Below are 27996 nucleotides of genomic sequence, written 5' to 3' on the forward strand. Positions count from 1 at the left end.
CTGCTGCCCGCGCGGCCATGATCGCCGCGGCGTGGCGAGGCCGGGCGGGGGGCGGGGGGGGAGACAATAAAACCCACTTTTTAGTCAGCAGCCCCTCCTGTGCGCATCCACACGCCCCGACGGGAATCGAGCGAGCCCCCTCCCCCTCCACAGGCCCCGCCGGAGCCGAACCGGGAGTCACGCCTTACGGTCTGGGCCTGTTCTCGCTGTGTGATTTCATGGTGAAAGTTTTTAGTTCAGGTTTAAATGAAACTTTTCTCTTTTCCTCTCTAACCCGGATATGGGTAAATACACGACTGACTGAGCCTATCGGGCCCAGCATGGCATGAGAGGGAGCCGAGCGAGCCCGAGCAACTATTATCCACTTCTCTCTGATTACTCGCGCGCACTCGCAAAACGCGGACTGGAGTCGGCCCGGGCCGCGGCCGCCGCCGCCGCCGCCGCTCGCCCGCCGGGCCCTGCGCCCGCCCGGGCGCACCCTCGCGGGCACCGGCGGCCCCGGGCCGGGGGCTCGGGCGGCGCCGCAGGCGCCCGGAGCGCGGCGGCGGCGTGGGGCAACTGGAGCCTGCACTTTCCCCTCGTGCCTCCGTCTCCTTGCCAACCGGGCGTTCGCGTGTTTGTTTTCACGTCTAAAAGGCCCGATACAAAGGTGGAAAACGAGTCTGACGAGCAGACAAAAGAGGCAGAAGGACTGAGGAACAAAGTTGTCCGCTGGCCTCAAAGGTTACGAGGAGCCGGCGGAGAAAGAAAATATTTGGGCAATCTGTGCAAAAGTACTGCCTCTCCCAAGAGTTATGTAATTTTTCAGAATGCTAGCCTCTCTCACTTGATTTCGGGCCATCAGCGTATTTCCCACAACTTCTTCAAACTGCAAAATTAGGAAAGCGTTTAAGTGAAGGTTAGCACATTCCAGGAGCGCTGTGCCCTGTACACAGCAGGTACTCAATATATGCTTATTATTGACTGCACCTGCCCAAAGATAACGTTGATATAACTTCTTTTTAAGGCGTCTTATATGTGTACGTAGGCTTATCAATGAAAACACGAAGTAGTCCCAAAGGAGCATTTTTCCTGCAATGCACTTGTCTGTCTGCTCTCTGAAGGGAACGTCCTCAAATATGTAGTGATACCTTATGCTCCCAACAACTTGCACGTGGAAATTTAACTATTGGCGCCATAATAGCTAAGGTTTATCTCTTCATACATCTGTATGACGCCTTTCACCCTATTTCAGAGGTTATGTGCACAATTAACCCTCTTGATATGGGTTCATTTCTAAGTGATGTGAAACAAAACTAAAAGAAATACATGTTATATTTAATAAACATAAGATCAATAATGATAATAAATTCGTCAAATCTAATCCTAGAGCAAAAACGTTCACGCTTTGTTTTTTTTTTTAAATACTATCCATTGTTCTATCACTTTTTGATGCTTTAAATGTTTTTATTATTGTGAATTTGTCACCTGGTAACATCTTGAATATCTTCAAAAGCCGGACTTCTTAACCTGAACAATAGCTCAGTTGTACTAGTGTACTAGTGTGGACTCAGTTTTCATGGAGAGAAAGCACTTGAAACCAGAGCTTTCAAGAAGTCCTGCTAGCTGAAATGATATATATGATTTTGGTAGAATGTAGCTTTCTAAAATCATCTCATTCTTCAGCTTTCCATAAAGGCTGTTTTAGTTTATTTCAACTGCAGTGGTTATTTTTGTTTGCTTGACCGAGTGTAAATATGTTACATGACTAAATAGAAAATGATAGATGTGAAAAACTGGTGACTGATTGGGGGAAGGGGAATCAGGTGCACACCCAAGGGTCATTATAGAGTGTAGAAACCACAAATTTGCATTCAACAAATTGCAAACAACTGGAAAACAGGAGTTATATCATCATGTGTAAGAGAGAATAACAGAACCGTAAGGTAAATTCATGCCAAATCATTCATCAGTTTTTGCCAAGAGAATACTACATCTTTGTTAGTGTGCCTCTTTGACATTTTCTCCTGCATTTTCTCCCTTTATATATTCAAATACATACTAATTATATGATTATACCACATAAGTTGAATTTTTTAAGTTTTTGATATGCAAATATAAATATAAGTGTTTTGTGTATATGTGTTTATACATATATTCTAAAATCCATTATATATGTATGCTTTTAAACATTTATAGTCAAACTAAATATATACATATAATCATAAAAATGCATTTTTTCAAACTGATAAAATACATCAAAGTCAGTTCGTACAAGTGTAGCTGTATTTTGTGGCTTATTTTCACAGCTAATCCTAAAAAGGGAAAATGAGTCACCAAGTTCACCTCTGGCCCTTTAAAAAAAATTTTTTTTCATATAGAAAAATCATGAAACTTAAAAAAAAATTAGGTATGTAGGTCGAAATCTCTTTTAATTCCTTTTGCTTCAGCAAGTCAACTAGAAGATTGGAGCCAAGAGGCTATGAAATAGAGGCCCCCAGCACAATGAAATCAGTCTGCTATAAAAGGCGACACATGCCAGTTTCTCCTCCCCAATGGCAGATGCCACACCCTAAAGCAGACAGAAGGCACTGCAGTCTGTACGAGAAGCACAACACACAAAGCCAGCAGGACTTGGTTTTGTCTCTTAAACCACAGAGAATGCTAAAATACCTTTTTAAAAGCTTCTTGCTGAAGATAAGTAGTGGGCTCCTGTTTATTCAACTTAGGCTTCTCAAACACACCTTCTCGGAAAAACAAAATAAAAGCCCCTTAACAGTTTCATTTAAAAATCCAGGACTTAAATGAAATCACAGTTGTCAGGGGTCTGTTAGAAAGTGATGAAATAGGTTCACAATTTCACAAAAGCATGACTTGAACTATAAATTATGGTTTCTATTGTGTCAGTTGCCTCAATTATCCTATATGGCAATTCTACAGTATTTTTTTTAATGTAAAATAAAATACTAGAAATCACCGCGTCCTCTTTTCCTAAGGAATTTTTTATTTTTACACCTCTTGCCTAAATTTCAAACCGTGGTGACAACTTTAATAAGTTACTCTAGCCACGAAGGAGCCCAGGAAGTGAAGGCCCAAAAGCTGCAGAGTGGCCTCGCCACGCCTGCAGCCAAACTGCCGCTCGAAGGTTGCCCCACACCTTCGTGTTTAGCCAGAGGATCACCCATTACTTTGTTAAACATTACTTTTTGGCTACAAAAATGGGGTTGGGTTTGGTGAGGTTTTTTAACTATATGAAAAATTAATATTCAAATACAATACCCTTTGAATAAGTTTTAGGGCAGTGAATAAAAGGCTCTTCAAACTTGCCCACTTAAAGAGGATTGAGCCAGATGGTAGTTTAAGAATGCCACGGTTCTGTTCTTTTTGCCTCATCGTAGCCCATCATCCTGTTTGCTTTAAGATTAGTCCCCTTTTACTGTTCTGGTTATTTATTCGATAACTGAAACTATCACGATTCACTACCCATCATATTTCTCAGTATGCTTTACATCATTTGGAAGCAATTTAGAATAAAGCCCTGTCAAGGTTTTACAAGTAAGAACTATTAAAGAATAAGGCTTTGGATACTTGCTTTCCTTTTAGATTTATGAGAAATGCGATGAATGGAGCTAATGGGATTTCCCTACTAATCTTGGTCAGCGACTTTAAAGAGCACTAAACAATTGTCCTTTTCACGTCTCTGATTTAGACGTTGGCAGTGAATAACTAAGTAAACCCAAGATACGGGATGTAGCATTTGGCTTGAAACAACTATGCAAATTTAATAGTGGCCCATAAGTTTAGGATGCAAAACAATTAGGATTTGAAAAAAATCTAGGCAAGAAAAAATTTAAATAAATCTGGGGACCCTAACAATAGCGCTACTATATTTACTAAGAATATTATAGTGGGGATAATAAACCTCGATGGGGATAGGGATAAACTACACTTTTTTTTTTTCAACAAACTTATCTAGAATCTACTTTGTGACATTCCCTGAGAATAAAAAGATAAATATTACCTTCGTCCTGTCCTCAACAGGGGAGATAAACTATTATCTAAAACATACTTAGGGCTGCCCTGAAACATCTTGGAGGATCTGGCCAGGAAAGAAGTAAGTTCAGGCTTCCCCACCTAACAACATTCCCTGCAGGTCTGCCCTGTTGGCTGCCATCAGCCGGGCACCTCGCCCTAATACTCAGTCTGGCACGGCTTTGACATGATGCTGGGAACCCACCAATGTTGGAGCTAGACTTCCAGAGCCCTAAGTCAGGTTTACCATTAGGCTACTATAATTTCTCGCCAAAGTCCCTAGAAACATAGTAACAGCAGTGAAATAAATTACATTTATTTCCTTAATACATTTTGGAACACTGTACTATGTATCTTATACGGGACTGTCCATATTTTGAATGATGTGTAATAAAATTTTTTTTATTACAGCCTAGTTTAGAAATGTTCTATAACTTTTAGACAAATGTGTGTTCAATGGCATTTCTTTCACTTGATTCCCAAGATTGTCCTAATTTTGCCATCATCAGAATCACTTATTGAGCACCTATGATTATTTACATCGTGACATATACTCATCTATATGGCTTCTGTCACTGATAACCTGCTGCTTGGATAAAGGCACTTTATTGATAACACCACTCTAGTTCCTCATAAATAAATACTTGGGAAGTAAACATATTTGAGGTCATTTTGTAATAATCAAGAATATAAGGGAAATCATTTGGAGAGTTAATACCTCAATTTTATGGAAAGATTTTAGCGACCTATCTGAAGGCCTTCTGAGTCTTTGTCATATGTGATTAATTGCTTCATAGTACATATAACCTTCTAAAATAAAACTACTTATCAAGCACAATAAATTCCAAACAATACCTCATGTGCATTAATGTAGTGCATTCGTGATATTTATTTCACCCTCCTTATCTTCGATTGCTTTGTCCCTAATTCATTAAGGGAATCAGTAGGCATCTTTAAGGGCAAATTACTGACAGTCATCTGATTGTTCTAAGGGCCAAAGGGCTTGGTGATATGCTGCTGTTATACCAAATGATATAATTTCATTGGGGAATTTGCTTATCAATGCATTCCTCTAGAAATGCCCAAGTGGTTAAGCATAAATATTTTTTTCTCTCCCTTACTTAAAGGAAATTTCCACATTGTAGTATGTTACTATAGGACTTAAAATTCAGGGGCCTATATCTGGCCCCTTCTCTGACCCTCAGACGTCTCCTCTGAAGCTGTACGTCTCTCTGTGGTGCTGTGACCTGCTCTGCTTTCTCAGGGACCATGTGGGATATAGGTTTCCCTCCCAAAGCATAACCCACAAGGAGCTGCTGAGAAGGTAGCTTCTTGGCTCAACCCCATTCATTCATTCATTCATCCAACCAGCCAGCCAGCAAATCATTGCCGAGCCCTGCCTAACTCTGCACCGGCCCTGTGCTAGGCTCTGCGGCCACTACACTGAGGGGGGCGGTGGGGGGGGGAGGAACTTCCTGCACCGTCTACCAGCTCAACATTAATCAAATGATCCCACCAATAAGTGTCAAATTGCACAGAGATAACGTGCTCGGAAGGAAAGATGCCAGGGTTCTATGCGGGAAATAAACGAAGAAGCTGACGTAGACTGGGGCCCGAGGGAAGGCTTCCCGGAGGAAACGTGGCTGGGACTGACCACCGAAAAGTGAGGAGAAATGAACCCGGGAAGGAAGGGAAAGAGCGTCGCAGACAGCAGGAGGCCAGTGGGGCTGGGGGCGGAGACGGGCAGGAGCGCCGCCGCGGCCGCGGAGGAGGGGCCCCTGCGCTGGGCTCGCGATCCGAGAGCCGCGCGAGGTAGCTGCAGCCTCCGAGCCGGGGGCCGAGCCGGGGCCCGGGGTGGTCACGGGACCCACGGGCTGCTGGGAAGAGAGGCGGGGCCAGGGCGGGTGGGCGTGCGCGTGGGGCCGGTCCCGGGAGTCCAGGCTCTCGCGGCTCGGCCCCGGCCGGCCGCGCTCGTGCGGGGCGCCTCCCGGTACTCTGCGATGCTAAGGGATAATAAAAGAGCATCGTAAGATGAGTCTATTTTAATGTTCACGGGTTCCTTTAAAACATACTCGGCCTCAAAAATAGAAGGTGATACAAGTGTGTTTTTCACAGAATAACTCTAAGATTCATTTATGTTTGATTAATTCACAGTGCCGTGCCCCACAGGCTGGGTGGTCTGTTAAATCGATCACAAGTCTAAAAACAAATAATAGGATGAACACCTTTTCGTCTAGTCCTTGTATGAATAACCTTACTTGGCAACCACACCAAGCCTGAATTTGAGACCCTTTGTACACCCTCTCCCAGTTACCTGTCATGACGGAGCGTCGTGTCCACGTGAGAGATGAGAGATGATGGAGCCGGAAGGAGGCAGGAGGGACCATGCGGATGGAGGTAAGTGAACTGATCCCACCACTTAAGAGTCCACCACTTAAGTCCACCACTTAAGAATCTGCGGATTCTTCACTGAGCAAGGGCTTCCAACCAAGGATGTGAATGGGGGTTGCAGTTCAGCCAGAGCCTTATTTGCTGCCCATTGAGTCCTGGCACAGGACTGAGTCTGCTGGAGGATGGGGTGTCTTTTTCTAATTTGCACAAAGCATCGTGCATGCTTGCAGTGGCCCTCCATGGAAGGGAGGGCAAGGAAATAACACAGAACTTGGTAATAGATTAGATATGGGGGTGAGCAAATGGAAGGATCAAGTTCCTACCTCTCACTTCTTTTTGCATCCCCCCCCCCTTCCTAGTCCAAACCGATGATGAACCAGCTGGAAACTCCCGTTTTTATCCCTACCGTCCTGTTCACTTCACCCTATCCATCTGTCCTACCCAGTTTTCTCTGTACCACACCCCAACCGTTATGATAAGCCAACTCTGTCCGTCATAGAATCTTAAACCTAAAAACAACTTAGAAGTTTTAAGAAGCTGAGGGAAACTCCTCAGATCCACACGGTGCAAATATTTTGCGATGTGAGAGCCTTCTCTCTTACCTAGGAATTTGTGAGACTGAGATGATCCATGGAAAACTCTTTGAAACAAATAAACCAAATGAGTTGACACTCAACCCATAAGTTACAATTTGCCCCCTTCCCAGAGCCTCCTGTCTGCACAGCACCAAGGAGTGCCATGCTTGGTGTCACTGATCTAAAGGACACCTCTGTCCAGGGTGGCTGCTTATCCCCTGGAGTTAACGCAGTGTGACTGCCCTGTTCCTTCTGCATTTGCGAGAGGCCAGAGCTGTCATTTGCACTCCCTGAAAGTGGGCATGGGAAGAAAGCAGGAGCCCAGGTTGGGAAATGCCCAAGGTTGGGCATTGTCCTTATTTTGTGTCATGACCTGGCTTTCTGCCACCTTTCCACAGGTGCAAACGTTGGGGCAAACCACCTCTAGTGTCTGGAGGAGGAAATAGAGAGGCCAGGCCTGGGAGTCGGTGCTCCCAGGAGGCAGCATTTGGAGCACCCAGCACGCACTCCCTTCCTCTCACTCACATGCCTATTTAGGGATAGGGCAGGAGTGTGGAAGAGGGAAAACCTCGGGCAGACATAGTTGTACTTAATCAATAAACCAAGCCACTTCCGGGCTGCTTTGAGTTTTATAATTATTATCACTTAACCTTTGTTGTGTCTGTCCTGGGCCCAGCACTCTGCGAACATGTGGCAGAGATGCAAGTTGCCTAACCTAATATCTGTTCTCCTCACCTGTAGTAAGAGAAGCCCCACTTTTCAACAGGGCACATGACCACTTGTAAGAAAAAAATGTCTGCACATTTCCCAGATGCCTTGGAGGTAGGTGTGTCCCTGTGTTGAAGGAGAGCTGTGGTGCTGGCTTAGTTACTATCTACCTCCGGACTTGGTTTATGAGAGAGAAAAATAAATCTCTAACTGTTTAAGCTACTGATTTTTTTTTTTTTTGCTTTGTTTTGTTTGGGTTTTTTTTCTTTTCTTTTTTCTTTTTTTTCAGTAGGAAACAAAATCTACACCAGACTGATATAGTGCGTTATGGTTTCTTATATAATTCTCACAACTCTTTGAGAGTTCAGTTAACCTCTTAAGCCTTGATTTCCTCCTGTGTAAAATAATAGTACCTACTTCTCTGGGCTTCTGAGGATTAGAGGAAATAATCCCTGCAGATCTCTGAGCACAGTGCCTGGCACAAGGGAAGTGTTTGATACTATTCTTTATTTTATTAAGGACCTAACATCTCTGTAGCTGGATCATCAATTCCTGAAGGATAAAGTCCCTATCTTCAGTTTCTCTTCCATCTTCCACAATGCTCAGAACAATCCTGGACCCACAGTGGGCTCTGCACTTAATTGTTGAGAGAACTTTGTGGCTGAACACAAATGTGCCAATAAAATTATTTACGTGCCTTTTCAAATTACTTGTTTCTTTCAGTGCTGAGAACTGATGTAGCTTAAGCAACAATGACTTTTTATGTAGTTACACTTTTAAAATAAAGACAGGATTCCTAAATTCATTTTTTATTTGCCTCAAGGTATAGGAAGTTTTTCTTAAAAGGTCAGGTCTACCTATTTGTCTGATGTCCCATCTTATTCTCTAGGTAAGACTTCATTATTCTTGTTGGCTAAAGAAACATTGTGTTGGCATGAGATTTATAGCTGGAGAGAGAGTTACAGTGTTGCTTTGAGTGTGTTTAATGCTGGAGCACATCACAGTAGTCTTGGTCTGTACTAGTTTAGCATGGCACTTGTTTATAAACAACATGATTATTAGTGCCGATTCTATGAGATTGGTTTTCCACTGACCCCAGTAGAAACAATGCAAATATTCACCCTTTTCTAAAGCATAGTAAAACTCCTGTGGTTTTTGAAACCAGACCAAGAACCCATGTAGAAAAGCCCGTGGATTATTTTAAGTGAACTTATTTTTTTTTAATCACATTAACTTTTCACCATATGCTGTTTATTTTTTATATCCTGCACAGGCTGAAAAATGAAAATAGAACAGGCCACTATGTTTTATTCGGGGCACATCATTATGAGGATGACATACACAAAGTCTGGGGAGTTCAGAGAAAAACAAAGATGATTAAGGGCGCTTTTTAAGATGACTTATTGGAAATGATTTTTAAAGCTCTATATGTTCGTTAACTCAGCAACCCAGGAGGCAAGCAGGAAGACTGCTTCCCACCACATGAAAAGAGTGTTACCTCGAGGGGCTTCCTGATCTGTAGAAAGAAGCTGGATTCACATCCCAGTTCCTTATTTATGGGCTGTGCATGTTTGGCAATTTACTTAACCTTGTTGTGAGGCAGAATGTATGTGAAACACTAAATGTCTGCTTTGCAGGATTTGAGGTGTAAGAATTAAATGAGAGAGTATTTGTGAAGCATTTAACATACTACCTGGAATTAAACAGGTAAGTAGGGTATGTGTGTGTGTATGTATTCGAATTTCTAAATAGAATAGTTGTCTGGCATGTGATTTCAGGAAAACCAGGTATACTCCACTCAACCCCAAACATTCCTCCTGTTGCCTAATTAAAATTTCTCCATTAAATCTTTATGGATTTGTTCCTTTCTCTAAAGGCTTTGAGCCCTGTCAAAATACAAATATGCTTATAACGAGGAATACCTTAAGCTTCTATCAGTCATTTACACCTTATGGTGAATATACTCCGGATCTACGCCTGAAGGCCTGCTTTGATGCGGAAGAGGGGATGAGAAGCAGGATGTGGGTACCAGAGAGAAGGTGAGAGGAAGAGGAGTGACTGCGGTGAATGGGAGGCTGAGATGGCAGGGACAAATTCTGTTTACTGGAGAATTCTGTTACCCTCAGAAACAGTGTAACATATTAATGGGCTGAAAGTATGAAAAGGAAAGCATATCTAAATATTGAAGAAGTTTTGCTTTCCATCCTAAGAGCTCAGGCTTGCGGATCCTCAAGCATTTCCTAAAGGCTGGAATCCCAGGATTTGTCATTGCTGTGTTACGGTTGACCTTTGGCAGATCAAGGTAGGCACTGATGGGGAGAGGGAGAAGGAGGGGGAGGCAGAATGGGGGTGTGTTTCCAGGCCAAAGATCATTCCATGATTCTGTGGCTGGAGAGGACAGTGGATGATGTGGAACACTTTTACTTTGGAGGAGATAATGAAGCACAGTGAACCGGCTCCACTACAGAAGAACACTGGTATCAAAGCCAGAGGGAAGGGAGAAGCGCAGGGAACGGTGACCCTGGGGACAGCCCTGCCCTGGCCAAGATGGCACCCTCTCTGCCCTGATACACTTTTGCTGATTCCTCTCTCTGTGCGCTTAATTCCTCTGAATGTCCAGCCACTTCCTCCAGAGTCTGGCTCACTGCTCACCTGCTCTGAGATGTTGTCCCTGATGGATTACATTTCTAATCACTTGCCCCACCAGACTCTCTCACACCTCTCTGCCTTTACATTTGCTTCTTTCTAGTCTCTTTCCCACTGCTTGGTCAAGAGCTCTGGTCTTCCAAAGTTCAGCCCAAATGTCACTCCCGTTGTGAAGTCTTCCTGATCACGGTTCCCACACACCTAGTGCAACAGTCACCTGTGAGCTACGAAACCAACTGTGGACATCGCTGTTTTAGCCCTTATTATATTATACTGTAAATTTTTGTGCATTTTTACATCTCCACCCCTAGACTGAGTGCTCCAGGAAGGCACCCCACATTTTTTTTTTTAATATCCAGGGCCTAATGTAGGACCTGGTCTTCCATTAGTGTTTGTGGAATGAATGAATGACCTCTGCAACCTGTCAGTGTCATAAGAGGGCAACATCACCGCCTCCCCCAGCATGGTACCAATGTGACTGATATACCTGAGCTCCTCTGACACTTCCTGAACAGTCACGAAGTCCCTACACATGAGAATGTATCCTTAGTAATCAATTCATTATTCTAAGGAAATTAAGCAGAATCCTTCCCATGTCAGGATATGAGCAGCAATTTCAGAAGATCGCCCAGTAGAACCATATTATTGCAAGACAAGTGCCAGCCACTCTGCTCATCCAGATGCACTTCATGGTGGTTGGTGCAGGAAAGAGAACGTGAGACAACCTCCCTCCTGCAACAAGACAGAGCATCAGCATTCTCTCCTGGAGCTGGAGAACTTCCCACGGCATGACCTCCTCAGGGTCCCTCCTTAACAAATGGGGAGTTTTGCCTTGGGACAATATGAAAGAAAAGTTCCCCACTCCATGTAACAAGAGTCAAAGACGGAGGAACAGCTATCATGGATGTTTCAATAATTTTCAGTCGGCAGTATCGGAGGAGATATCTGGAAGAACATGGGGGAAATAAGATTTTCGTGGAGAGGACCATACGTGTAACTTCTAACTAGCATGAAAAAAGACTTTTTGGCCACCTGTAGACTTAGCATTTTTTTAAAAGGTGCTATAACTAAAATATACTGCTGCAAAATCTTTGTCAGTATAATTCCGAAGAGCTCAAGATTATTACAATTATTAGATATAGATACTAGATATTTCTTTGTACTACAAAAAATAAAATTATTAGTATGATTGATCTAAAACTAGGCTAATCATAGCTGAGTGGAGATGTTTTTTCCAGATACTTTGGTTTAACTTCTAATTTTTTTTCGTCCCAGTATAAGATGTTAGCTATGATGTGACAGTCTTGGCCATGTATTATTCTGGCAGAATCTGATTTTATTTCTTTGTTTTGAATAGTTTTATATTCCAGAGTTTGGGGGGAAATATATTTATCTATTTCACAGTCTCAGAAGAGTGTTAATTTGGCTTCTGGCAGCCTCGTATGAAAATTCCCCAGTGAAGGTGGCCCCGCGTTTGGCAGCAGGGGCCTTGCAGAAGTGGGAGCATCTCCTCCAGGACGGAGAGGCAGGTGTGCCAGCACACCCAGGACTCTCTGTTGACATCTGTTCTTCCAGCCCTGGGCACCAAGAGTGTCCCCTTTGTCCATAAAAACCCTTAGGCCTGCTCCAGAAATTTACTCAAAGCCATTTTTAATGCCTAGAGTCCAAATTAGAAAAATACAAGGTAGAAAAAGATGTATCTTTCCAGACCCACACTCACTGAAAATAAAACGCACTGGAAATAACATGTGCTCCTCCACAAACCTGTCACCCTGGCTGAGGCCTCTGTGTCACAACTCTCAAGGTTATTCTTGTTCTTAGTCTGCTAATTGTACTGCATGCAAGGCTTCCAGAATTCTTCCCACTGCCTCCTACGTGCCACAGGTACTAGTATGTGTGAGGCGGTAGCCAGAGGGCTGCAGGCTGTGAGAGAATGCACGCAGAGATGCCGCTCAGCCAAGGCTGGGAGGTCAGCCCAGTGTTGGGGGGACCTAGCTTGTATTGGTGTGCAGGGGCAGGAGGGTGGCCAGGAGCCAGGACGACCCAAGGGGAGGGAGAAGTTCATGTGCTGTTCAGGACCCAGACATCAGTCAGGAGTTTTGTTTTGTTTTGTTTTCCTGTGCTGTGCAGCTTTCGGGATCTTAGTTCCCTGACCAGGGATTGAACCCACGCCCTCAGCAGTGAAAGCGCGGAGTCCCAACCACTGGACCGCCAGGGAATTCCCCAGTCAGGATTTTAAATTCTTCATCTTTCTCACCTACACCAGCCAGTCTAATTCATCATAGACAGAACACTTCAGGTTTTGGAATACATAACTAAGCCCACATAACTAAACACAAAATATTTGGGTCTATGGCATTTAAAGGAAAAAGGAAAAGAAGGAAGGAAGAAGGACCACTCCAAATAATAAAACATTACTTAGTGTGGCTTTTATGAAAGTACAATTCACCTTTCATTAGACTCCAAAATTACAATCTTCCCACCAGCTTGGCAACAGTCTAAAAGTTTGACAACATAATGTGTTGAGGCTGTGGAGGAACAGGAATTCTCACATATTGCTAGTATTAGTGAGAAATGGAACAGTTCTTGTGGAAAGATTTGGTAATAATGAGCAAAATTATCAATGAACTTACCTTTGAGCAGCCACTGCACTTCTAATCATCCATCCTATTGATACCTTGTAAAAGTACAAAATAACATATAGCCAGGATCATGCCTTGTGACATTGTTTCTAACAGCCAAAGATTAGAAACAACCCAAGTGCTCAGCAATGATAGGAAATTTGTTCAAAATAACTATGGCGCATCCACACAGCGGAGTACTATGCAGCCATAAAATAGAACAAAGTTTTCCATCTTCCAGTGTGGAGAAGTCTATAAGGTATTTTGTTAAGTAAAAAAACCCAAGGTTATACAGTGTGCTACCTTTTGTGTAACAGGCAAGGGGAGTAAGAATATGTACACGTATTTGTTTATATTTATAAAAAGAAACACTGAAAGGATAACTATCTGTAGGGGTTGGTTATCTGTAGGGGGTGGTTATCTGTAGGGGGTGGAAGGGAATGGAATGGAGAAGACAGTGGAAGTGAGACTTGCTGTGTGTACCTTTCTATACAGTTTTGACTTCCAAATCATAAATATATGTTCACAAATAAGTAAAACTAAAGCTGAAAAAATGCTATGTCATGACCTAAATGGGAAAGAAATCCAAAAAAGAGGGGATTATATGTATATGTATAGCTGATTCACTTTACAGTAGAAACACAACATTGTAAAGCAACTATACTCCAATAAAAACAAACAAATAAAAGCAAGCCAATAAAAAATTAATTAATTAATAAAGCTGAAAAAATTCCATTAATCTTCTCCAGCAGGTATAGCCCCCTCTGGCTCAAGGACCAGTCATTAGCTAATTGGGGCGGGGTGAGGGGTATGGCAGGTTTCAAAAGCTATGGCCAGAAGTTTTAGACTGGACATCCATTCCCCTTTGCTCCTGGTCCTCCAGGGCTATGCTGTGCTTTGTAGCTGAGATCAGTCTTCATTTTGTCCATCAGTTTTGCTAACCACATCCTTGTCTTGTTTCCTGGGATTGGGTCCCAGCCATTGAATCCTGCCTCTTATTCTATCCTGAGCTGGGAGCTCTGCTTTCCTCCTACCACTATGGCAGTTTTATCCTTCCATCCTCCCTTGGCACTGAAGTCTGATCCCTTCACTCTTGGCTCATGGCTGTGGGCTTGGTACCCATCGACAACTGTATCTGATGCTGTCTGACTGCCTGGATTGCCAAATATCAGCTTCCTCCTTACTGAACACTCCCTGACACCTACTGCTTACCAGAAGTACTAGAGTAACTGCACAAACTGTGACAATGAGTGCTTGCTGTGTGACAGGGCATGGTGCAAAGGGCTCCACAGGCATCATCTCATTTGATCTTCATGAAGATCCTAGGAAGTAGGTACATGGATAAGGATCTTGAAAAAAAAGGTGAAGTAAAATAACTTGCTTAAACTCATGAAACCAGTAAAGGGAGAATCTGGGATTGGACAGAGGTATGTCTGACTCTAAACTGGAGGAATCTTCAGCTAGTTTAGCTAGTTAGGGAAGTCCTATGGCCGGTGGCCATGCTCTCCGGACCAAGGGGAAGCCTGAACTGCTGCACCTCTCCCAGTTTCCTGGGCTGAATTTAGTTCTGTTAGTTTCTATCCAACTTAACAGATGGGTCACAATAGACACTGCCTAGCTGTTCTAGTCGCCCGTAGTTAGTTAGCCTTTCCATGCACACCTAACCCGCAACATAGGAACCATTTTCCTTACTTCTTCTAGCTCAGGACCACCAATGATTTGGAATGGGAAATGCTACATTTATAAACAAATATATTTATATTTGGTAAAACTTTATTAGTTTTTTTTAATCATTCTCTTCCTCCCCCCCCCCTTCATTCCTTCCTTGCTTCCTCTCTTCCTTCTTTCTTTTTTCCTTCCTTCTCTAAGAAAACCTTTAAAAAATTTCTAAGGTCTTAGGAAAGCTATAACATCTAGAGGTTTATATTCCATTGAAAGTCTGTTGTGAGAAACTGTCTAACACATTTTGTTATACTGGCAATCTTTTATTCTGTACAGAATTTGTTTTAATAAAATTCATTGTAAAGGCTTTCTGAAGGAAGCAGGGGCCGTGAACAAAATGTTCAGATATTATACTGTGTGATGTTTTGATATTCCATTTGTGGAGGATATTTTATATTTTCCACTCCTTTAGGATTTAGATTTTTAAAAACGCTTGAATTAAGACAATTTCTGTACATACATATTGGAAAATAATTTAGAGAAAAACATTATTTGAGCCTCAATAATTTAGAATTAGAGATCATTTGAATGGGGACAAGGTTAAAAGTAAGTGTATTCATTGAAAGAGTAAAAGGGAAAGTAAAAATCATCAGGCACAGACACCCCCAACAGTCTCCCTCAAACATACGTACATGCCCTCACACCCTGGGACACATCCCACATCCCCAGATATACCCAGAAACAAACATACAAAAATATCATTAGGAAATTGAAACTATAGGCATTTAAAGTTATCAGGGCTTCCCTGGTGGCGCAGCGGTTGAGAATCTGCCTGCCAATGCAGGGGACACGGGTTCGAGCCCTGGTCTGGGAAGATCCCACATGCCGCGGAGCAACTAGGCCCGTGAGCCACAACTACTGAGCCTGCGCGTCTGGAGCCTGTGCTCCGCAACAAGAGAGGCCGCGACAGTGAAAGGCCCGCGCACCGTGATGAAGAGTGGCCCCCGCTCGCTGCAACTAGAGAAAGCCCTCGCACAGAAACGAAGACCCAACAAAAATAAATAAATAAATAAATTTAAAGTTATCAGTCCAACAACCTCAAGGATACATGACTTTAATGGTAACTAGTAAATACAAGGATTGAGGAGTAGAGATGGGAGTGGGAAATATTTTTCTACTTAAAAGCATAAAACAACTAATATTTGTTTGTTACAAAACATAGAACCTTTCCTAATAACACCATTTCTTGTTCCATTTATTGCATTTACTTGAAGAAATTTAAAAAGCATTAAAAATATTCAGGCTTTAGACTAACTTAGATTCATTTTCCTCATTTAGCCTGAAATAGTGATGTTTCATTTGTAATGTATTCTGAAGTCAGACATAAGATAATTTTAGAATTTTGTGTGACTTCTCTCCCTGCTTCACATAGATAAAGAGTAAAATAATTTCTGAACTATACAGTAATATGATACCCTAATCTAGCTTTCATTAAACTTTCTTTTCAAAATTGAAATCATTTAATAATATTTTCAACTAATAAAACTATTGCATAGTCATTGTATAAAGTCTAGACAATAAAAGTAAGACTTTAATAGAAGATCAAAATCACCTGTAATCCCATTCAACAGAGACTATTTATTTAAATATGATGTAAATTTGGGTGTAAATCAAGCCTTTTTTTCTACTTCTGGTTCAGCAACCTGAGGGACTGATGCAGACACACTCCTGTAATAAACACATAGATATTTGGGGTAAAATATAATCAATACAATAAATTACTGATAAACAAATAAACTGTGTTTCTAAAAGTAGATAATTGGGCCAGGAAGGAAGAAAGGAAAATCCTCTAGTAGCTCAAGCTATAAGGTTGGACTGATAGAACCAGCACCTAGAGAATGGAGTTGGAATATAAACCTCACATGGAGACAAGAGACATGGCCTTGGGTCCACTTAAGATGAATATCTGGAATTAAAAGGCTGAATTAAGGACAGGCTCTTGCAAAGTTGCTTAGTCCATAAAAATGGCACTAAAAAGAGCTCCAGCAATGAAAAAGAGCAAGGAATCTTGTACTATTCAAGTGTGAGTATGAGTGAAAAAGAAACATCTAAGAAATTAAAACCCCAAGCCTGAGTGTAGGATCTAATTTTATTCTGGTCTTACAGCATGAGAATTCTCAGCTGATTAATGAAAAAGTTGGGAAAAACCCCACAAATTTGGTCCATGAAAACTCCAGGAACCAAATGTAAATCCTCATTACAGGGGGCAAACCCATAATTTGGGGTATGTAGGACTCACACAGAAGAACCATCACTGCTTAAGATGAGCTCACAATATAAAATTATAAACCATATGAGGAAATGAGGATCAATCAAAAGTCTCAATAATTAACAAAATTAGTACCCAAAGAACCACAGAAAACTGAACACTCTGAAAGGGACTATAAACATTGTTATGTTTAAAATGATTAAACAAGTAAACGAAGGAATTGAAATAATGAAACAAAGGAACAATATGAGCAGAGAATAAGGAGATTTGAAACAGAACAAAATTGGACTCCTGGAAATAAAAGATTAATTCATTCAAATTAAAAACTCAATGAATCATCATGTAAAATAGTCAACTGAGAAATAGATCTGAATAAATCACCCATAATGCAACACAGAGATAACAAGGTGGAAATATAAAGAGAGGTTATGAGACATGGAAGATAGAATGAGAAGTTTCAATATACTTCTAAGAGGCATTCCAGAGAAAAAGTTGTAGAGACATTCAAAAAGATAGTGGGAGAAGAAAAATACTGTTACAATTTACATGTTGTATGATTGTTTTATGTAAAAAACCCAGAATTATCCACACAGAAATTATTAAAATTAATAAGAGAGTTTAGCAAGATAGATGCAAAATTAATATACATTTTTTCCTGGAAATTTGCATGTTTTCTTCTAAATTTTCAATTTTATTAGCATAAAGTTAATTAAAAGCATTTCCTTATCTTTTAAATTTATGTTACATCTGAGTTTATGATGTTACAATTTAATGATTTTTAATGAAGTACAGTTCATTTATAATATTATATTATTTTCAGGTGTACAACACAGAGATTCAATATTTTTATAGATTATACTCCATTTAAAATAATTACAAAATAATGGCTATATTTCTCTGTGCTGTATGATATATCCTTGTTGCTTATCTATTTTCTGCATAATAGTTTGTACTTCTTGATGTCATACCCCTAACTTGCCTCTCCTCCCATCCCTCTCCCCACTGGTAACCGCTAGCTTGTTCTCTATATCTGTGAGTCTGTTTCTGTTTTGTTATATACATTCATTTTATTTTTTAGATTTCACATGTAAGTGATAACATACAGTATTTGTCTTTCTCTGACTTATTTCACTAAGCATAATACTCTCTAGGTCCATCCACATTGTTGCAAATGGAAGAATTTTATTCTCTTTTATGACTGAGTAGTCCATTGTATATATATATCGTGTCTTCTTTATCCATTCATCTATTGATGGACACTTAGGTTGCTTCCATAACTCTTTACTATTGTAAATAATGCTGCTATGAATACTAGGGTGCATGTATCTTTTCAAATTAGTGTTTTCTTTTTCTTTGGATATGTACCCAGGAGTGGAATTGCTGGATCATATGGTAGTTCTATTTTTAGTTTTTTTGAGGAACCTCCATACTGTTTTCCATAGTGGCTACACACATTTACATTCCCACCAACAGTGCATTAGGATTCCCTTTTCTCCTCAACCTCACCGATATTTGTTGTTTGTGATCTTTTTGATGATAACCATTCTGACAGGCGTAAGGTGAGGTGATATCTCATTGTAGAATCTAATGACATTTATCTGTGCCTTTTCTTTTTTTCTTGAGTAGTCACACCAGAGTTTATTTTGTTAGTCTTTTCAAAAAACAATATTTTGGCTTTGTTGCGCCTCTCTGTTACTTAACATGATTTCTGTTTAATTGATATTGTTTATATGATATTTATTTAATTTGTTTCTGCTCTTTATAGTGTTTTTTATTCCACCTCCTTTGTGTTTTTTTCTGTTATACTTTCCTTGACTTTCAAATTTGGAAACACAGATACCTAATTTTTAAACTTTAAGTATTAAGGCTATGAATTTCTCTCAGAATAACATTTTCCTGCATCCCACAATGTATCTTCTGCATAACAAATGAGATGAGAGATAATAACATATACATATAAAAACAAACACTGATAAGATACATAAGATAATTAGGATTTACATCCCTTTATCACATCATATAAAAATAATCAGCTCCAGGTGAATTAATGAGCTACATGTGAAATATAAAACTATAAACATTTTAGAATTCAATATAGGAGAATACTTTTATGATCTAATTTTCTTAAGCAAGTAATAAAAATGAAAACCACAGAGGAAAAATGGACAAATTAGCTACATTAAAAATAATAATAATATCAGTTTATCAAAAGATACCATAAAGAGAATGAAGTGACCAGCCACAGACTGGGAGGAAATAGTTGCTAAATATATAATTGTCAAGGTATTAGTATCCTGAATATGTAAAGAGTTATTACAAATCAATAAGAAAAAGGCTAACCAAATTTTAAAGGGTCTAAAGAATTACACAAGCCTTTTTTGGAAAAGAAAACATAAATGGCCAATAAACATACAAAGTGTCACTCAGTCTCATCACCAGTCAGGAAAATACAAGTTAATTCTACCATGAAGTACCATTACGTATTCACAAAATTGGCAAATATGAAAGTCTGAAACTATCATGCATTGGCAGGGATGTGGAACAAGGCAATCTCTTATATAGCACTGATGGGAGTGTAAATTAGTACAGTCACTTTGGAAAGCAATTTTGCTTTATGAAGATGCGCATACTTTATGACCTAGCAATTCCTCTCCTAGGCGTAAACTCTAGAGAAACTATCCTTTTCCAGGAGGCATTTATGAAATGCTTAAAGTAGCATAATGCCTACTAGTAAAAAACTAGAAACAATCCAATATCCATTAACAGTAGAATGGATAGAACATGGGAGATATACAGTAATGACTAGGAATAAACTACAGTTATACTCAACGACATAGTAGAATCTCAGGAACACAATTTTGAGTGGCAAAAACAAATTGAAAAACATATATAGCATCAGTCCCTTGATGTAATGTTTAAAAACATGCATCACAATATATTTTCATTGTGGAACTACAAAGAAAAGAAAGAAATGATAAATATTAAGTTTAGGATAATAGCAGCCTCTGAAGGGAGAGGGGAAAGGTGGTGTGGCAGGGGGAGGGAGCACAGGGGAACTGAAGAATAATGGTGATGCTCTATTTGTTCTTTTCGCACATTGGATGGTGTGCACCTAAGTGTTGTACTATTATTCTTTTAATTTTTTTCCATATTCTTTATACTTTACACATATCTTAAGATATTGTTTTGGATCTGCTCAGTATTTGTTAAAAACAATTTAAAAGATAGAATGCTAAAGAGTCATACTTTTCCAGGATTGAAAAAGGACAACAGTACTCCCCAGCCCTTGCAAGTTAAATAAAAACAAATTCAAACTTAGATGGATGAGAGTGACACTGAAGAGCACAAAAGACAGAAAGAAAACACAAGGAGAAAAGACAGATTGCCTTTTCTCAAAGGAAAAAGTACATTTCTCTGCAACAAGGACAAACTCCAGAAATGAAATAACAACTCTAAGTACTGAAAGGGGACAAAAATCTTGAATAGAATTCTTTACCCAGCTAAGTTTAATTCAAGACTGAAGGCTAAATAATGACTTTATCAAAAAGTTTGGCCATAACAGACCTTCACTGGAAGAAATACTAAAAGATGTACTTGATTAAGAAGGAAAATTACCCAGAAAAAAAGATGTGGGAAACAAGGAGAAAAAAAATTGGCAAACATTTTTGTAAAATTGAAAAAAACAGGGGTGGATCCATGTTTTCTGGGACCTAAATCTTTCATAATTCAAGGAACACTTTTTAAGAAAAGAATACCAAAGTATTAATAGAAAATTAGGTACAAAAGTTTATATTTCCTTGGAATAAAAATATAAATCACAAAAAATAAAAATTTAAATTGTAGCTAAATGTTGCAAAACCTCAAAAAATCCAGGAATGTAATATAATCTTTAATTATTTTTATTATAATTTCATTTCCTCTATGGAAGTGAAATTTGGTTTCTGTTTTTTGGCTGCATACTCCTCGCTCACCTCTTAATGTGATAATTACCTTTAAATATCACCTATACAAAGAAGTAGAAAGATAAACCAGTCTTCTAACACAGTTGGTCAAAATTTGTTCTTTAAAAAAAAACAAAATCGGTCATAGTTTAGAAAAGTTTATTTTAGCTTCACATTCATTAGTAGTGGTCGGAGAGTCGTCAGAGAAGTCCAGTCCTTTGATCCCACTGTCACAGCAGGCTGATCAAGGTCGGCTGGGTTTCACCACGCCCAGCAACCCTCCCACCCCCTACCGTGCCAGGGCAGTTCTCAGCAGTGGCGTGTGCCAAGGTGACCACAAAGGCAAGTCACATGGCCCTCAGGCTGAGAGTGGACCAGCGTCTCAGTCAGATTCTTCTCCTTGGGGAAGATGCTGATGCTCCACGGGCTCCACCGAGTGCAGGTTGTCACCGGGAATGGTGCCCAACGCCCGCCCCCTCTCCTGCAGCTCCAAGACTACCACCAGGGCAAGTAGAATGACCTCCCGGCTAGCAGGACTTCATTTCTTCAACTTTCTTGGAGCTTCTGCTTCCTCCTGGGATCAGGGCCTCGGGAGCGTCTATCAGGTTAAGGGCCCTGAAGCGGAACCATTAGCTTCATGGGAAATCAGCCTTAAGCAGGGACTACAGAAAACACTATTGACAAGAACAATTACTTCCCACTCATACATCCATAGAAAAGAAAGAAATTCTGCTCCAATCTCCATAAGGAGTAACAAAAGAACACTCTCAACTTCTCTCTGCTTCCTTAACCATTCCTCCCCAAAAGCAGGAGGTTTGGAGAGTTTAGGAGGAAGACCCAAGCAAGATGCTTGGCTCAGCCCCTGCTGTTCTCTCTCCTTCAGAACTGTCTGCCCCACTGAAGGAAAGCTGCCTGTGTCCAGGTGGTGAATGACCAGCCTTATTAGGGAAACCTGCTGGTGCTTCACTGTGCCATCGGGGCCTCAGTCCATCTAATTCAGGAATAAAGTACAGTATCAGCAAGCCCATCTGGCCACAGATCTTAAATAACTTTCTCCCATCAGCTTTATCTGAAATAAAGCTAATATTGTATTTTGATTTTCTATCTCTTATTCCTGCCTCTCTCCTTCCTTCTTTCCCCATATTGGTTCTGAATTCCAGAGAAGAGAAGTGCTATGTATGGGATACCCTATGGCCCTAATAATAAATGCTAATTTGGAGAGATTTTTAAAAACAGGTGAAACTAATAAACTAGACAACAGTAACAGAGAGATCAGAGCTATTGATGAATTTCAGTCTTTCTTAAGGAAGAAGGGAAGAAGGGATATTAGGAGATAACCTGCAGTCTCTAACACATAACCAAAATGTTGACTCATAGATGGTTCAACAGCAAATAAAGTATGGTACACTGAGACAATGAATTATTTATCTACTTATCTCTTATAGATCTATCTAGTTGCCCTTTCATATACGTTTTCTATCTATGTTGAAGTGCTTTTTAGTTTCTAAAATAATAGAATCTTTAAATTGTCTTGTTCCTTTTTTAACTTCTGACTGTATTGCATTGTGATATGTAATGTGCTCTGTATGAAATGAATACTTTGGGTTGTGTGACTGGATTGTGGTCATCCTCTGGTAATTATCTGTTTTCTTTAATTATTGGGAGCAGGATTCTGTATATGTCCATTATAACAAGCTTATTGTGTTGTTCAAGACATTTTATACTTCCTAATTATTTGTGGGCTTTCTATATCAGTTTCTGAGAGATGTGTGTTAAAAATACCCACCATGACTGGGGAATTTAACAATTTTTTTAGTATATATCACTATTTGTCTTTACATATTTTGAGGCTAGGGTTTTGGGTGCATGCAAGTTCAGGATTATTATATTTTATTGGTAATTTTTTTTTATCATTAAATAATGGTCCTTTTTTAGCTAATATTATTGTCTTAAATTCTAGTTTTTAGCTGGAAGGTGTTGTTTGGAATAAAGACTTATTTCCCAGTTTCCTTTTCAGTTTGTTGTGGCCATGTGACCAAATGGAAGTGTCATGTTCAACTTCCAGGAAGTATCCTTAAAGAGAAGAACTGTGTCTTTTCTGCCCTCATTTCTTCCTCATGTATCTTCATACATGACTTCTGATGTGTATGGATGAGATGCTTGGAGAACAAATAACTATCTTGGACCACAAGGTAGAACCCTCATAGAGAAAAGATTGTAGACACAAGATAGAAGGAATCTGGGTCACTGTTGTTTGCAGATTGCTTACCTTAGGACTTTATTTACATGGCAGGAAAACAAATTTCTACCTTCTTTAAACTATCATTATTTGGGATTTTCCTGAATAACGCATGTTTTCCCAAGTATTTTGCTGCAATGATAGGATGCAGTAAGCATTCCTCTATGCATATATTTCCCCACTTCTAATGGAATGTATGTCATGTGATATATCCTTTTAAAGGCTTTTGAGATGTATTGCCAGATATCACTCCATAAGATTGTACAACTTTACTCTTCCACCAGCAGTGAATAAAAGCGCTCCATTATTCCATACCCATTCCAACAGCAGGTATCATTCTTGCCAATCTTTGCCAATCAGATAGGCTAAGAATATGATTGCATTTTTTTAAAAATTTTATTTATTTATGGCTGTGTTGGGTCTTCGTTTCTGTGCGAGGGCTTTCTCTAGTTGTGGCAAGCGGGGGCCACTCTTCATCGCGGTGCGCGGGCCTCTCACTATTGCGGCCTCTCTTGTTGCGGAGCACAGGTTCCAGACGCGCAGGCTCAGTAATTGTGGCTCACCGGCCTAGTTGCTCCGCGGCATGTGGGATCTTCCCAGACCAGGGCTCGAACCCGTGTCCTCTGCATTGGCAGGCAGATTCTCAACCACTGCGCCACCAGGGAAGCCCCTGATTGCATTTTTTGATTACTAGGATGGTTAAACATTTTTAAAAATTTGTTTGCTATTTGTGTTCTTTTTTTTAATTGAAGTATAGTTGATTTAAAATGTTGTGTTAATTTCTGCTGTACAGCATAGTGATTCAGTTGTGTGTATATATATATATATATATATATATATATATATATATATATATATATATATATATAGTGGTTTATCTCAGGATATTGAGTATAGTTTCCTGTGCTATACAGTAGGAAGTGTTTATTCTTTCATATGTTGCTTTTTGAAGTTCCTTGATCATTTTTCTATTAAGGCATTCTTTTTCATATTGATTTTAAAAGACTCTTTATATATTGAGTATTTAACCCTTTGTCTTACATAGCATTAATTTTTTTTCAGACAGTTCATTGCTGTTAAACATTGTTTATGGTATTTTTATGCAGGATTTTAAAACTTTATTAGGATTTCTCTTTTAATTTTCTCTTTGGTATCATTTTTCAGAAAGTTCTCTCTTCTTACATAATATAGAAATATTTGCCTACAATACCCACTAATACTTTTATGTGTTGTTTTGTTTTTATTAAACTTACTTTGAAACTGTTAATCCATCTGGTACTTATTTTGCTATATGATAGAGATCTAAGTTTTTACTTTTCCAAGAGGATAACCAAATATTTCAACAGTTGTTGAAAAAGTTATTCTTTATCCCCGATACAAAATATTATCTCCAGGGAAAACTAAATTCCCCTTATGTACATGGATCATCTTGATCCCTCAGTTATGTTCTATTGATCTATATATCTATTTCTCTACCAGTGCCATAGCTTTAATCATTCTAGCTTTTAAATATTTGCAAATAACAGATGTGGTATATTCTCCCTAATAAATTTTTAAAAATTTCCCACAATGAATCTTAGAATGCTTTAAAAAATATATTCCAACAAAACAAAACAAAAAACCCATAGATCTACCATAGCTGGGACTTTATTTGGAATTTCATTATAGTTTTAGATTGATTTGCAAATATTTGACACTTTTTTTTTTTTACTACTGACTCATCAATATGATATTTCTTTTTATTTTCAAATGAAGTCACTTTGACCTTTTTCTGAGATGCTATCAGATCCTTGACATTAGGCTATAAAGCCTCTCGTATATGTTAGACATTTTGATAAGAGTAAGAAAGTCATGAAAGCGGACTTTGCCTCCAATGTGCTCATATTCCACTAAAGATAAATAAGACTGCATTGAGTTGACATGAAGCCGTATAAAACAGAAATAAAATGCTCCATAACTTTATTATTGTAAATACACTGCTCTGTACTTATACCCTGCAAATCTGGCTGCAATGACAAATGGCAATAAGAGCAGAATAGAATTGATCTGGAATGGTAAAGGAGAGGGTGAAAGGCATTGCAGATGGCAAAAGTAGCATTTGGGCTGGAGAAAGCAAATTATGAGGCAGAGTCACGTGTGTCCTAGGCTAGCAAAGATAATATAAATATACACTAATTTTTAAAAAGGGAAATTAGGGAGAAGATAACTAATTGTTAAAAAACATTTCAACATGGGTCAGCAAAATGGATTTTATGAGAGCAAAAATTTGGACCTATTATAGTTTCTGAAAATGAGTCTGAAAAATCAAAATGACACTTAAGGAAGATACTTCTTGCTGCAATGAGCACACAAATTTGGAGTAAGAAAGTAACTAATAGTTTGTTTAGGAAATTGGTGCAATAATTTATTTTACAATTTTATTTATTAATTCAATAATTTTTATAGAATATTACTCATTATGTGCCTATAATTGTGTTAGCATTGAAATGACTTTGTTTGCATCCCAAAATCTATTTTCACAAGGCCTTCATGACAGATGTCTAATGATACCATTTACAAAGAGGGAGACATTCCCCAGGTACTTCTGTACTTTGTTCAACAGAAATTTAACTGCCCAAGCGGATGCTTGATTGATGTTATTCAATGATTAATGCAGCAAACTCCCTACTTTACCCTCTGCAGCAGAAATCTCCATTTAACCCCTTGGGATATGTAAGTGCCTCATTTCTTGAGAAAATACAGTGAGATTAGGGAGAAGGGAAGGCTTCACAAAGCAATTAGGAAGAGGACAGATTCATCCATCCTCCTCCTTTGAAAAGCAGCTTCAACCAAGGTACTGCCTACTAAAATAAACTTTTACCTGCAAAGGAGTTTGCAAGAAAATTTGAGAAAATAAGAGAAATAAACAAAACAGCTATTAGGACAGCCTATTTCTCTCCTTCCATTTTTTTTCCCCCAGTGCATTGAGTCCAATGGCAGAAAATCTCACTGAAATAAGCATTTGTAAGTGTATCACAGTTGCTTTTCAGTCTGCAAAAGTCACTCTCCTGTAGCACGAATATTTTATTTTTTTTCTCCACACATAACTGATGTCTACATGATGTGAAGCAATCCTGGTTCTTTTTGGTGCTGCTATTTAGAATTGGAAGAGTTATTTGGAATTGGATCTCTCCTACCAAAGAGAGCTTCAAAATATTTGCTTCATTTCGTGCCCTTAATTCCACTCCACTTTCCCTTACTTGTAATTAATAGCTGCTAAGTGAGACAGTATGAGAGGAGGTGAAGAAGGGCCACACATAAGTATAGGTTCTTTACAAAAGCACATTTAACTCTTGTTTTTAAAGCCCACTTTCCCCTTCGACCTGGTGTGCACATGTCCCTAAGCATCTTCTGGCCTCAGAGGCACCTTCTTCTCTGTAGTCAACAATTAAAGAAGAGTCTCTCCACCAGGGATGCTATGAGGGGGACAAGAGGAAAAGGGGCTGATAACATTCTTAATCTTGTTCCTGTTCTTGGAAAAAATCCAGATGTTGTGGCTCCCAGCCGATTTAGGGACATTAAACAAAATATTTAATATAGGTAAAAATGACTTTCACCATTAGCTATACGTTTTTATAAAAATAATACATGCTCATGGCAACAAACAAGCAAACAAATAAATAGAACAAGAAGAAAACAAAAAAGAAAGAAAATAAAAGACATGGTACAGTACAGAATAATGTACAAAGAAAAAGTACTTCTCACACTCCTACTTCCCAGTGTTTTTTCCAGAGAATATACATAAAATATTTACTTCAGACAAATGGGATTACAATATATGTTCTCTAACTTGCCTTTTTTTTCTTACATGGAACGATTTATCTTGGACTTCTTTCTAGTAGCATATATAGCTCTATTTCCTTCCTTTAAACATCTGCATGCAAGCACAGATGTGCCATAACTTTTAGGAGAAGTAGATCCTTATTGATGGATCTTCAGCTTTTTGTTTTTTGGGGTTTTTTTTGGCTATTTACAAATAACATGACAATGATTATTGTTGTTCATCTGTGTAAAAAACTATAGGGTAAATTTCTAAATGGAATTGTAAGATCAAAGGATGTGTTATTTAAATTTAAAAGTAAAACTCATGTGTTAAAATTTAACACATCCTGGGGCTTCCCTGGTGGCGCAGTGGTTAGGAATCCGCCTGCCAATGCAGGGGACACGGGTTCGTGCCCCGGTCCGGAAAGATCCCACATGCCGCGGAGCGGCTAGGCCCGTGAGCCACAACTATTGAGCGTGCGCGTCTGGAGCCTGTGCTCTGCAACGGGAGAGGCCGCGACAGTGAGAGAGGCCCGCGCACCGCGATGAAGAGTGGCCCCCGGCTCGCCGCAACTAGAGAAAGCCCTCGCACAGAAACGAAGACCCAACACAGCCAAAAATAAATTAAAAAAAAAAAAAAAAATTTAACACATCCTGTCAAACTGCTCTCTAAAAAGTTTGTATCAATTTACACTCCTACTGATGGATCTGAGACTGCAGTTTCCCACACCCACAACAAATATTTTCATCCCCGGCAATATGAAAAAATAAAATTCATTTTTCAATTTTAGAAATTTTCATTTCTTCAACTATAACTGAACTTGAACTTTGTATATGTTTATCAATCAGTTTTTTTCCCTGCAAACAAACTGTTTGTCTATTGTTTTAAAGTTAACTTGTTTACTTTTTATTGATATGTAAGAATATTTGGATATTAAGGAAATTAACACATTGTCATATGTATTAAAAATGTTTTTCCAAGAATGTGTAATAAACATTCTGCTTTAAAAGGATATTCCTAATTTTACCAGTAGATGCCTTATCCAGAGTGAATTTGATTTAAAATCATTTCTATTTATATCTCTCACTAGGGAGCCTTGATTTAATCAATTTTCCAAAGAAAATACATTCT

The 27996-nt window shown here is 39.3% G+C and overlaps 1 protein-coding gene across 10 annotated transcripts; it reads left to right on the forward strand.

Moving 5' to 3' along the window:
- Positions 1-14: 14 nt before the first annotated feature.
- Positions 15-23729, forward strand: LOC309667296 (uncharacterized protein). Of its 10 annotated transcripts, none has more exons than XM_082475682.1 (5): positions 15-5674; positions 6322-6408; positions 9562-9724; positions 9898-9987; positions 11736-23729. In XM_082475682.1, the coding sequence occupies exons 2-5, from the start codon at positions 6366-6368 to the stop codon at positions 11938-11940; spliced, it is 501 nt and encodes a 166-aa protein (XP_082331808.1). In that variant the 5' UTR covers positions 15-5674; positions 6322-6365; the 3' UTR covers positions 11941-23729. The 10 variants fall into 10 exon arrangements, 4 of the variants coding, with proteins under 4 accessions (XP_082331808.1, XP_082331809.1, XP_082331811.1 ...); XM_082475683.1 differs by lacking the exon at positions 15-5674 and adding an exon at positions 5689-5823; XM_082475685.1 differs by lacking the exon at positions 15-5674 and adding an exon at positions 5830-6102 and having other exon boundaries at positions 10117-23729.
- The last annotated feature ends 4267 nt before the right edge of the window (positions 23730-27996 follow it).

The sequence above is a fragment of the Balaenoptera physalus genome (genome assembly GCF_965194825.1).
Source record: "Balaenoptera physalus genome assembly, chromosome: 9".
Classification (NCBI taxonomy): Eukaryota; Metazoa; Chordata; class Mammalia; order Artiodactyla; family Balaenopteridae; genus Balaenoptera; species Balaenoptera physalus.